This window comes from Arvicanthis niloticus, chromosome 5 (assembly GCF_011762505.2).
Source record: "Arvicanthis niloticus isolate mArvNil1 chromosome 5, mArvNil1.pat.X, whole genome shotgun sequence".
In the NCBI taxonomy this organism is placed as follows: Eukaryota; Metazoa; Chordata; class Mammalia; order Rodentia; family Muridae; genus Arvicanthis; species Arvicanthis niloticus.
The window spans coordinates 74,919,648-74,933,060 of record NC_047662.1 but is presented as its reverse complement, the minus strand read 5'-3'; the positions used below and the strand labels follow the sequence as shown (position 1 = coordinate 74,933,060).

The 13,413-nt window shown below is 36.3% G+C and overlaps 1 protein-coding gene across 1 annotated transcript in view; it reads right to left on the bottom strand.

Moving 5' to 3' along the window:
- Positions 1-13,413, bottom strand: part of Rasef (RAS and EF-hand domain containing) — a 65,953-nt gene that overhangs the window by 29,859 nt on the left and 22,681 nt on the right. The window contains exon 4 of the mRNA XM_034503693.2: positions 2,125-2,220. Within this exon, the coding sequence (XP_034359584.1) occupies positions 2,125-2,220 (96 nt within the window). The remainder of the gene's footprint in view (positions 1-2,124; positions 2,221-13,413) is intronic.

The window sequence follows — 13,413 nt, the reverse complement described above, 5'->3', positions numbered from 1 at the left end:
AAATGACATAAAATCCTTAATATTAAAACATTTGTTCTAAATAACACAAACATTTGAAGGGGGATTTTTATTATTGAACTTATTTTCTTTAAAATACTGGAAAAGCCCTATAAAGCAATTCTTTCTTTCCTTGTTTGCTAAAGAAATGTGTGCATTCTTTTTTATCCTGTCGGTTGTATTTTAAAACAAAATCCCAAATATTGATTCGCCAAATGAAGACTTAAGGGTGTGTGTTACAAAAGACCACACTACAACAACCTGTTTACAATAAACAGAAAGGTCTTGGGTGAAAGGTGTCTGCTAGTGCTGAGCCACACCACAACAAGGTTTGTCCAGTACACAATCTTGGGGTTCACAATGTCATCAAATAACTTACAACACATCTCTGCTTAACACTTTCTCTTTTACTTTGTAATCTTTGTAATATCTTACTTTCTGTTACAGTGTATACATTTTTTGTTGCCATTTTGGTTTGGTAGATACAGTCTCATAATGCAGAGTCTAGTCACAATTTTGCTTTAAACTGCTGTTTACAGTACCTCTCAAGTACTAGGAAGACAGATGCATGCTAGAATTAAAATTTAAGACAAGTGTTAATGTCAGACCCACCTTTTTTCTTCATGGTGAACTTAAGAAATGTTTGCAACAATAACTGAAATCGGTAATAACTAACTAAACATGATGTGTCGCTAAACAGGCACAGAGAGAAAATAAACTATGACGTTGCACACGGATCTCTTTGCTAGCTGATGAGACACTCATACTAGAGTTCAAGAATATCTAATGCAAAAATAACTTCCCCATGAGTCTGGGCAATCAATTTCCTATCAATTATTAATCAAGATGAGGCATAGGCAGAAAGATTGGTAAGTCTGGAGCCAGCCTTGGTTACACAGTGAATTCAAGGTCAAGCTGATCAAGACTGTGGTTAAATAGATCAAGGCTAAGTCTCAAAAGAAATACTTAAAGAAAGCTGACCAAAGTACAACATTTTCTTAGTATATCTAAGAAAATGATCAGACCCATATTTAACATTTTCAAATTATGGGAATGATCTTAATACATTATATTTGATAAAATATCAACTGCTATGGTTAGGTGGGAAAATTTATTATTAAAATTGTGTTTTAGTTTCAATGTGTCTCTGGTTAGTTTCTGTTTCAATGACATGTCCATTGGTAAGAGTGGGTTGTTGAGGTCTCCCACTATTATTGTGTGGGGTCCAATGTGTGTTTTGGGCTTTAGAAAAATTTCTTTTATGAATGATGGTGCCCTAACATTTGGGGCATAGATGCTCAGAATTGAGACATTCTCTTGGTGTTTTTTTTTTTCTTTTGATGTTTATGAAGTCTAATGCTATTTGCAGTACTTATGGAAACAACCACATGTAAGATATAAGCTTAACCCTGAGACATCAGCTTGTAGTGACAGTAAGAGGGTTTGTTGATGTTGTTATTATTGTTTCTGTATATGGAGATGTCAATTTGATAGCACAATATCAATTACACTATAAACATCTGCACCAAGGCAGGTAAGGCCTCCAAGTCTCACCTATCCTGCTGTCTCACTCCACAGCCACTTTTAAACACGCGCTAGCAAGACACAGAGCACAAAGAAACTGTTCATTGGAACAATGAGAGAGAATGCCAGGACTTAAACATGCTTTTGCTCATATTTCTACAATTTTTTCCTTACCTCTCAGTAATCAGGTGATTTCTAGACACATAACTTTCTACTTAAAGCTTTTTATTTCACTTAATCTTAATATTTACTAGTTATCTGTCACACAGCTTGAAGTCAGGTAGGAACAGGAATTCAAGGATTCCTGGCCTATCCAGAAAATGTTTCAGTAAAGAACAGACTTTCTACTAAAAACAAGGGATTCACTCAAAGCAATTAATAAATGAAACTAAAGCCACAGGTATGATAACTGTTCAAGGATAAAACATTTTATTATTCCCATGTTAAAAGTCAGATGGGCCTTTAAAAATAAGTGTCTCAAGGAGTTGGACAAACTAAGAAATGTCATTCTTACTTCCACTTTAATAGAATTCAAAAATTTTCCAGTTTCAATTAATGAGATACTAAGGCTGTTTCTAGAATATCTAGATGCCACATACACACCTTTTTTAACCTTTTAATGGTCACCTGTAAGTCTCCTACTTCTGTTTCATACTGACGTCTGAGGTCAGTGAGAGCTTCCTCAGCTTTGCGTTTTTCCTAGAAGGAAAATAAGAAGCATCATGTAAGTAATTTCTGCTCTTAAATGTCCTTCAAACCCACATTAACATAAAGCATTTTTTTTTAATCAAGCTAAACTGATCAAAATGCTCCTAAATGAGAACAGTAAGACTAGGTAGGAAAAGAATGCCAGGAAGTCTCAGGTATACACCAGTGCTGGACTTGAAACCTACAAAACTGGAGGAAATGTAGAATATCAAGATTCACACATCATCCTGAAGTGCAGGCTCTAAGACTGTAACACTTTGCAAAGTTCACAACACACCAAAAAATCAGTTAACTATTACTGACAAAAAATATAGTACATCTATGGGCTCCATTGAATTCCCACATACTGTGTTGTCTCAGGACTTAGGAAGGCACAACCAGTATAATTGTCCTATTTTTTTTTTTAACCTGAATTGAAAGCACATCACATTAAAATTTTCTATGCAGCCACAACTGTCCCCAGGGGAGTGTCAGGTGCTTCAGTCTTTCCCCCTTGTCCACACCCATAGACAGGTTGACTCCCAAGACATACATTATAATCAGGCTCCCAGGTGACACTCCCCATCCCAATACCAAGCATAACTGGAACCTCCATAGGACCCAAAATTGACAGGACCTATCCACCCTGGAGAGACATCATTCTTCTGGTGCAGAACTGTTCCTGGGGGCAAAGCAGGTGCTCCAGTATTCCCCCAGTTGCCCACATCCAAAAACAGCTTGACTCCCAGGAAGTCTGTCATAACCAGGCTTGCAAATCCGGAGTTCCCAGTCCCTTCCCACACCCAGAGACACCCTGTCTCAATGAGGTTGATCATAACCAGGTTCACAAGAGGAACAGGCTCTAGTCAGAGACAGCAAGGTCACTTAACGCCAGAGATAACCACATGGAAAGAGGCAAACACAATAACATGAACAACAGAAACCCATGCCACTTGGTACCATTGGAACCCAGTTCTTCTACCACAGCAAACTCTGGATACCCTAACACACCTGAAAAGCAAGATTCTGACTTAAATCATATCTCATGAAGATGATAGTGGACCTTAAGGAGGATATAAATAACTCGCTCAAAAATATACAAGAAAACAAGGATAAACAGGTAGAAGCACTTCAAGAGGAAACATATAAATTTCTTAAGGAAATACAGGAAAACACAATCAAACAGGAGAAGGAACTAAACAAAACCATCAAGACCTAAAAATGGAAATAGAAACAATAAAGAAATCACAAAGTGAGTCAAGCCTGGAAATGGAAAACTTAGTAAAGAGATCAGGAGTTACAAATGCAAGCATCAGCAACAGAATACAAGAGATAGAAGAGAGAATCTCAGGTGTAGAAGATACCATAGAAAATACTGACACAGCAATCAAAGAAAATACAAAGTGCAGAAACCTCCTAACCTAAAACACACAGGAAATTTAGGACACAATGAAAAGAACAAACTTAAGAATGATAGGAATAGAAGAGAGTGAAGATTCAAAATTCAAAGGGCCAGAAAATATCTTTAATATAGTCATAAAAGAAAACTTCCCTAACCTAAAGAAAGAGATGCCCATAAACAGATAAGAAGCTTACTGAACAACAAATAGATTGGACCAGAAGAGAAATCCACCTATCACATAATAATCAATACACAGAACAAGGAGAACGTATTAAAAGTGGTAAAGGGAAAAGGCTAAGTAACATATAAAGGCAGATCTATCACAATTTCAACAGACTTTTCAACAGAGACTCTATAAGCCAGGAGACCTTTGACAGACGTCATGCAGACCTCAAGAGAACACAAATACAAAACCAAGATACAATACGCAGCAAAACTCTCAATCATCATGAATTGAGAAACCAAGATATTCTATGACAAAACCAAATTTAAACAGTATCTTTCTAGTAATCCAACCCCTACAGAAGACAATGGAAGAAAAACTCCAACACAAGGAGAGAAACTATACCCAAGGAAAATCAAGAAATTAATTATCTCACAACAAACCCAAAAGAAAAAAACACACACAAACATAATACCATTTCTAACAACAAAAATAACAAGAAGCAACAATCACTTCTCCTTAACATCTCTCAACATCAATGGATTCAATTACCCAATGAAAAATCTTAAGCTGACTAGATACATAAACAAGACCCAGGATTTTGCTGCATACAGAAAACACATCTAAGTAACAAAGACAGACACTACCTCAAACAAAAAAACTGGAAAAATTTTTCAAGCAAATGGTCCCAAAAAATAAGCAGGAGTAATCATGATAATATCCAATAAAATAGGCTTTCAACCAAAAGTTATCAGAAGAGATAGGGAAGGACATTTTGTACTCATCAAAGGAAAACTCTACCAAACTGAACTCTCAATTCTGAACATCTATGCCCAAAATGCAAGGGCACTCACATTTGTAAAGAAAATGCTACTAAAACTCAAAACATACATTGAACTTCACACAATAATAGTGGGAGACTTTAACACCCCACTCTCAGCAATGGACAGATTATGGAAACAGAAACTAAACAGATATACAGTGAAACTAACAGAAGTCATGAACCATATGGATTTAACAGATATCTACAGAACATTTCACCCTAAAGCAAAAGAATATACCTTTTTCTCAGCACCTCATGGTACCTTCTCCAAAACTGATTATATAATCAAACACAAAAAAAGCCTCAAAAGATACAAGAACATGAAAATAATTCTATGCATTTTATCAGATCATCATGGACTATGGCCGGTCTTCAATAACAACAAAAACAACAGAAAGCTCACATACACATGGAAACTGAATAATTCTCTACTCAATGATAAATTGGTCAGGGAAGAAATGAAGAAAAAATTAAGGACTTTATAGAATTCAATGAAAATGAAGACACAGCATACCCAAATTTTTGAAACAAAATGAAAACAGTGCTGGCTTCATAAAAAAATTCGAGAGGTGATACACTAACAACTTAACAGCACATCTGAAAGCTCTAGAACAAAAAGAAACAAACATGCCCCAAGAGGAGTAGACAGCTGGAAATAATCAAATTCAGGGCTGAAATAAACTAATGAGAAACAAAGAGAACCACATAAACATTCGACAAAATTAAGAGCTGGTCTTTGAGAAAATCAACAAGATAGATAAATCCTTAGGCAAACTAAAGGGCTCAGAGAAAGTATCCAAGTTAACAAAAATCAGAAATGAAAAGGGAGACATAACAACAGAAACTGAGGAAATTCAAAAAATTATCAGTTCCTACTACAGAAGCCTATATTCAACAAAACTGGAAGATCTAGATGAAATGGATAATTTTCTAGACAGATACCAGGTACCAAAGTTAAATCAGATCAGATAAACCATCTAAACAGTCCCATAAACCCTAAGGAAATAGAAACAGTCAATAAAAGTCTCCCAACCAAGAACAGCCCAGAGCAAGATGGTTTTAGTGCAGAATTTTATCAGAAGACCTAATCTGAATACTTCTCAAACTATTCCAGGAAAGAGAAACAGAAGAAACAATAGCTAATTCATTCTATAAAGCCAGTTACAGTGACAGCTAAACAACACAAAAACCAACAAAGAAAGAGAACTTCAGACCAATCTCACTTATGGGTATCAATGCAAAAATACTCAACAAAATTCTCACAAATTGACTTCAAGAACACATCAAAACCATCATTCACCAAAATCAAATAGGATTTATCCCAGGGATGCAGCAATGGATCAATATACAAAAATTCATCAACATAATCTACAACATAAACTCAAAGAAAAAATATATAATCATCTCATTAAGATACTGAAAAAGCCTTTGACAAAATACAACACCCCTTCATGTTTAAAGTATTGGAGAGGTCAGGAATTCAAGATCCATATGTAAACATAATAAAAGCAATCTACAGCAAACCAAGAGGCAACATCAGATTAAATGGAGAGAAACTTGAAGCAATCCCACTAAAATCAGGGACAAGACAAGGCTGCCTACTCACTCCCTATTTATTCAATTGGTACCCGAAGTTCTAGCTAGAGCAATTAGACAACAAAAGGAGGTCAAAGGAATACAAGTTGGAAAGGAAGAAGTCAAGGTACCAGTATTTGCAGATGATATGATTGTATATATCAGCAACCCCCAAAATTCTACCAAAGAACTCCTACAACTGATAAACAACTTCAGAAAGTGACTCGATATAAAATCAACTCAAATAAATCAGTAGCCTTCCTCTACACAAAGGATAAATGGGCTGGCGGGATTGCAAGCTGGTACAACCACTTTGGAAATCAATCTGGCATTTCCTCAGATAATTGGAAATAGCTCCACTTGAAGTCTCAGCTTTATTAATATTGGGTATATACCCAAAAGATGCTCCAACATACAACAAGGACACATACTCCACTATGTTCATAGCAGCCTTATTTGTAATAGCCAGAAGCTGGAAACAACCAAGATGTTCCTCAATGGAAACTACTCAGCTATTAAAAACAAGAACTTCAGGAATTTTTGGCAAATGGATGAAGCTAGAAAATATCATCCTGAATGAAGTAACCTATATCCAAAAGAACATACATGGTATGTACTCAATGATTAAGCGGATATTAGCCCAAAGTTCAGAATACCAATGATACAACTCACAGACCATATGAAGCTTAACAAGAAGGATGGACAAATTATGGAAGCTTCATTCCCACTTAGAAGGAGAACAAAATAATCATGGGAGGCAGAGAAACGGAAACACCTGGGTGGGTGGGAGAGGAGAGGAGGAGAGAGAAAAATGGAAAGCAGGATAAGGTATGGGTAGAGACAGGAGAGAAGTCCATAGGGCTAGGATACCTAATAGAAATAAGTAGTAATGTGGGTGGGGTATTGGGGAACCACTAAAATGCCCCAGATGCCACAAAGGTAAGTTCACAGGACCCAATGGGGATGACATTAGCTGAAATACCCAAGAGCAGGGAGATAAAACCCAATATGGCCCACAGTGGAGGGATGGGGCCACCCACCTATCTTAAAAATTTTCACCCAGAACTGACCCTGTCTAAAGGAAATGCAGCAGCAAAAAAAAAAAAAAAAAAAAAAAAAAAAAAAAAAAAAAAAAAAAAAAAAAAAAAAAATGGAGCACAGACTGAAGGAAAGGCCATCCAGTGACTGCCCCACCTTGGGATCCATTCCATCCACAGACACCAAACCCCAATAGTATTGCCAAGAAGTGCTTGCAAACAGGAGACTGGTATGGCTGTCTTCTGAAAGGTTCTGACAGGACCTGACGAAGACAGATGCAGAAATTCACAGCTAACCATTGGACGGAGCCTGGAGACCCCAATGGAAGATTTAGGGGAAGGACTGAAGGAGATGAAGGGAATTGCAACCCTATAAGAACAACAGTATCAACTAAGCAGACGCCAGAGAGCTCCTAGGATCTAAACTACCAACCAAAGAGTATACATGGGTGGGTCCATGGTTTCCACTACATACATAGCAGAAGACTGCCTTATCAGGCATCAATGGGAGGGTCCTTGGTCTAGTAGAGGCATGTTGCACTAGTGAAGGGGGATTCTGTAGGAGTGAGCTGGGAGTGGGTGGGTGGCTAGGGAGCAACCTCTCAGAAGCAAAGGGAGATCAAAAAGGGGGACAACATTTGAAATGTAAATAGATAAAATAATGAATAAAAAAAGGAAAAATTTTCTATGCAAAGTGCACAAAAATTGTGATAGGCTGGAAGATTTTCTTAAGAAGGTGCCATCTGAGAAATATTTTTGAGTGATTTTTCTTCTCAAGTAAACATGGTGAAATACACTTACATTTTCTTACACCAAATAAGGTGGCTACAACATCAGTTGGCAATAATGATGGAGCCAGTCATTGTACAACACGCAGCTGAGACACCATTACACAGCATGCGATTGTATGTTGCACTCTGATGTATCCTGTTAAATTTTCCTGTAGAAGACAGTGACAAAATGGCACACCAGGAGGCCTAAAGACTTCTATTCAGAAATCCTCACTGAGGTAGAAGGAATAGGCTTGGAGGAAAGGGATTCATTTATGAAAGACAACTATGACGGAAAAGTGGAAACTTCTCATGTTGCTGGCTACATATAGAAAAACAGACTCATCCAGAAAAATTAAATAACATATAAGGGTTTCATAAAAGGTAATGATCCCATCTCTCTCTTTTGGTACAGGACTTTTATGTCACAGATCCATTAGCTGACTTTCTCTGTCCCCAAAGGAAGTCCCCTGATAGTCTGTCCTTCTGACAAAGATACCTGACAGAGAGGCACCTGCAGCAACAAGGGAAAAGCAAACCAATCCACTCTCTCACCCGCTATACACACACACACACACACACACACACACACACACACACACACACACACACAATGTGTTTGCAGGACAAGGTTGATTTAAAAAAAAAAAAAAAGTTGTCCTCTCCTCCTTGAAGCTGCAAAATAAATTTATGGTCCTTGGCCAGAAGGTCAAGCCAGGTCAAGCTAGATCACTATTTGTTGGAAATGAGGTAATAACAAATAAAAGACACTAGTGAAAACAAAGCAGGTTTTTAATAATATATAATTCCACTGAAAGGTCCACAAATAGAGAAAAGGCAAAAATGGTTGTGATATACAGGCTCAAGATAGTAATTTCTACTTTTTTTTTTTTTTTTTTAAGTAACCAGATTATGAGAAATTGCTGTCTTCTTCCCCCATAGGCCATGACTTGCCTCATTACCAAATGTACCATCTTAATTGGTTTAAAGACCAAAGCCTTTTCTAGTGAATAATTTAAAGCTGGAGACTGCTCTCTCTTCTCACCTTGATTCAGTCACCTAGCAAACTATAGGTAACTTCTCAACTCTCGGTTTTAAAATGAACAGGTGCCACTGGACAGCTGGCAGTGAGCACACATTTTCCTAGTTACCTATAACTCTATTGAACTCTAAGTTCAGCATAAAAAGGGCAATAACAGTTTGTTTCTTTCAAATCCCTCTTTCTTTTATCATTTAATCTTATAATTGTCCTTTTTTGAGATTCTTTTAATTATTTTTGTTGCTGTTGTTAATTCATTGGGAAGGGTAGATAATCTACCAATGGCATTGGTGATTGTCTTATCAGGAGCTATATTCTTATAAATCAAAGCGTAACACATTCCACAAAGTATGACCCAAACATACCCCTTCTCTGTTATTGTCATAGTAAGTATGAGTTTATTTTCCCAAGATGTTCATCTGAAGACATTCCTTTAAGATCAGCCCTGGCATAATTAAATCCTTGTTGATTACAAAAAAAAAAAAAAAAAAAAATAGTTAACTCAGTATAAATTCTTGTTTACTATTGACCAGTAGAATATTTTCTATTCTAATCTTATACCTATTTAATTTTAGCATTAGTTTGGAACTCCCTTGGTCATTCCTATAGAGTCAACGTAGTTATCAAAAAATTGAGGTATCCAGGCTGGAGAGATGGCACAGCAGTTAAGAACACCAGCTGCTCCAACAGAGGACCAGAGTTTGATTCCCATAATCCATATGGCAGCTCACAACAATTTGAATCTCCAGTTTCAGGGAATCTGATGCTCTCTTCTGGCTGCCATGGACACCAGGCATGCACTCAGTACACAGATACACACATACAAAATAAAAATATCTGTTTGTAAAACAAAATGTCTTTGCACTGGAATTAGCTTCACCAAGCAAAGGTTAATTGAATGCCAAAGTTAAGAGTAAAGGCCTACTGAACCAACTTGCAGGTCCCAAAACAGTCAGGTGGTGGCTTAAGTAGAGGTTCCCCCATCTACAAAACCACCAAAAGTCAGCTCAAGACACAATTAGAACTCCTTTGTTGCTTCGGACATCCAGCACATTGGTACAGACTCAAAAAACAAAATCAACAATAAGACACATTCAGAAACTGGGTTATATATCTGAACAGAGTCCTCAAAGAGATATTAACTTAGAAATTATTTTAAAATGTTCACCATCCTTAGAAATTAGGAAAATGCAATTCAGAACAGCTTTGAGATTTCTTCAGACTCCAGAAATAATGGCTAAAATAAACAAAACAACTAAACAACAAATGCAAGAGAGGATATACGGAAAAGAGAGCCCTCATTAATTGTTGTTGGGATTGCAAAGTAATGTAGCCCCTATGGAAATCAGTACAGAGAATTCACAAACAAATAAAATAACTCTACCACATAACCCATGCATCACTATACAATCCTTGGCGTATGCCTAATATTTTTATTACTAATGTTGGGGATTTATCAGCCCCACAGATAGTTGCTCATTTATGTGCATTGATGCTCTGTTCACAATAGGTAGAAAATGTAAATAACCTAAATGTCCTTCACCTGAGGAATGGATAAGGAAAATGTGGTTCATATACAGGATTCAATACAATTTAACTGTAACCAAAAAATGAAATCATGAAATTTGCAGGTACTTGGATGAATGTAGGAAAGGCTATATTGAGGTAAACGAGAGTCAGAAAGACAAATGTGTATGGTCACTCTCATCTACAGTTCCAATATCCAAATCATCAGATGTGAGTATATAGCCTAAGGTAACCATAGAAACCAGGAAAGTAAAAATAAACCAACAAGCAGAATTTGTCTCTAGAGAGGGAAATAGCAGTGTATAAGTAACATAAAAGAGAAAATAGAAGAAAAAAACAAAAAATAGTGGTCTTTTGAGTCAGAGAAAAGAAAGGAAGTCAATACAGTAAGGAAGAAAGGGGAAAAACAACACTAAGACTTTTTGAGAAATACAAGGAATCATTCTTTATCTAACAAAAAGTACATATATTGAATATATATGTATATATTTATATACTGATAAAATTTAAAACTTTACTATGTCACTTGGGCTGGCAATGCTCTCCACAAGAGCCATAGATTAACAAAATCCCCAACGTTAGAAAGAAAAGACCTTTCAAACCAAGGGAGCCCAAGAGACTCCAAAACAATATAGTCTATTGTGCTGCACTTGCTTGTCTCCCAGAGTATTATTAAATTACCGACTGCTGAAGAAAGATACTGTGTACTTTCTACACATGAATTTCATCCAAAAATTTCTTCCCTGGAGAATAACTTCTCTACTACCAGAAAGTGCTACAGAAGCTGCCAAAAAAGGGAAGGAACCAAAAATCCTTTTTCAACTGTGCCTTTATATAACGATGACCAGCAGGACATGATATGTCTAAGAGTACAACTGTGGCACTTTACTAACCCAGCATGATTGATTCCTAACTGCATTCTAAACACTCATCCTACTACACAACAAAAAGTGTAGCTACTGCCCCCCCAACATACTCCCGATCAAAGGACAGCTCAAGAACAATACAGTATGGAAAACCACAACTGGTCAAAATACAAAGAAAAGTTGAGTAGGGTACCCAGTCACAATGGATACAGGTATACCACAACTACTGTATGTAAGGCACGGGGAACATCATGCAAGAGGGAGAGGAAATACTGAAAAAGTCAGAAAACTAGCAATCTGCTGAAACCATGTCTCTTGGAAAGACAAGAGAAGCTAACACCAATAAGCATGCTAAAGTAAGGGGGGAAATTTCATGGGTCCCTATCTCTAAATAAAAACTACAACGGAATGATGAGAGAAGAGAATAAATCTTCCCCAGGGATTAGCTCTTTAACTGTTTAAAACCAAGTGAGCAGGCCAGAAACCATATACATACAAACAACACTAAGCAGACTGAGCATGTTGTGTTTATGCACATAGTTGTGCATATATTTATGCACATGTATGAACCAGTAACAATTAAAGAAAAAGAGGCCATGAATTTGAGAGAAAATGAGAGTTGAGGACATGGTAGGAGTTTGACCGACAAAAAATAAGGAGTAAACAATGTAATTTCATTTTAAACTTTTTGTAAAAAGTAATAAAAATATTGATGTTTAATGAAGAAAAATCTCAGTAAACACTGAAATATATTAAGAAAAAAGCAATGCAGTATTAAATGATAAATATTAATAACTGCTTTTCTACTATCTCTTTTATTTTCATAAAAAAGTGACATCATTGACCAAAAGCGAAGACCAAAATATAAAAATAAAAATCTCCCTCCTGCCAATAACCAGGCCCTAATTGCTAGCTAGTCATCTGATCCAATGACTTGTGATGTCTTTTATAAAAGAAAAATAACTAACTCCTAAATGCCTAACTCCTAAAGACTCCTAGGCCTTGCACTAAATGATTAGCCCCAGCAGAGAGAAATGGTGCTATGAAATGCTACCTAACTGGAAAGCGAGTTCTTACCTCCGATGGACATAAATATGATGCCAGAAAAACAGTCAATTCTGGTCTCACAAATTCTTGTACACTTGTTCCTTGGCAGGTCATCCCAGCACAACAAAAATTACATAATTATCTCTCCAGTGAGCTACAATTTTATACACAACTATAATTCAGCAAACTGAATTCAACATTACAGATGGAATATATCATAGTGAGACAAGAAAACATCATTCATAAGAGAAATAAAGTTTTCTTTGTTCATAGATTATTATCAACCATGAAAACTTGCTGGAATCCATCAGAAGTTACTCAGTGTGTGTATATATGTGTACACACACACATGTATGTATGTGTATGTATACACTAATTACATATACTAATATTTTACATTTTTTCACAGATTTACTACTAACAATCAAAAATAAAAATCCAAAATGTTTTCAATGTCATCAAAATTGAACAATTAAGAAAAACCACGTGTCGTGTTTGCATACTACAGACTATCAAACTCTTCTGAGAAGGAAGATAGAGAAAATGGTTCATTTGTAGAGAGTACACAGTGCTGTCACAATGTCAGTGCACTACCCTAACCTGTAAATAACTGGGAAGTCAAATCCTCAGTGGGATTTTTTTTTTTTTTTAGATTTGCTTTTAAACATCAATATAAGTTGATTCTATGAAAATTAAATAAGTAAAAATGGCATAGTAACTCTGTAAAGGAATGAAAATAAGGATTGAAACCTTTGGACTTCAAGATTCACTATGAAGCAACAGCTGTAAACACAGGGCAGAGCCAGGGCAGAGCAAATGGACAAACAAATGCTGTTTTCCACAGTACTAGCATAATTAGATAGAAAAACATAGAAATCAATGATGAGATTTTGCACAATATATATGCACCATGTACAAAGTGAGTTGAGAATGTACACTGTAACATATGCAAAGTG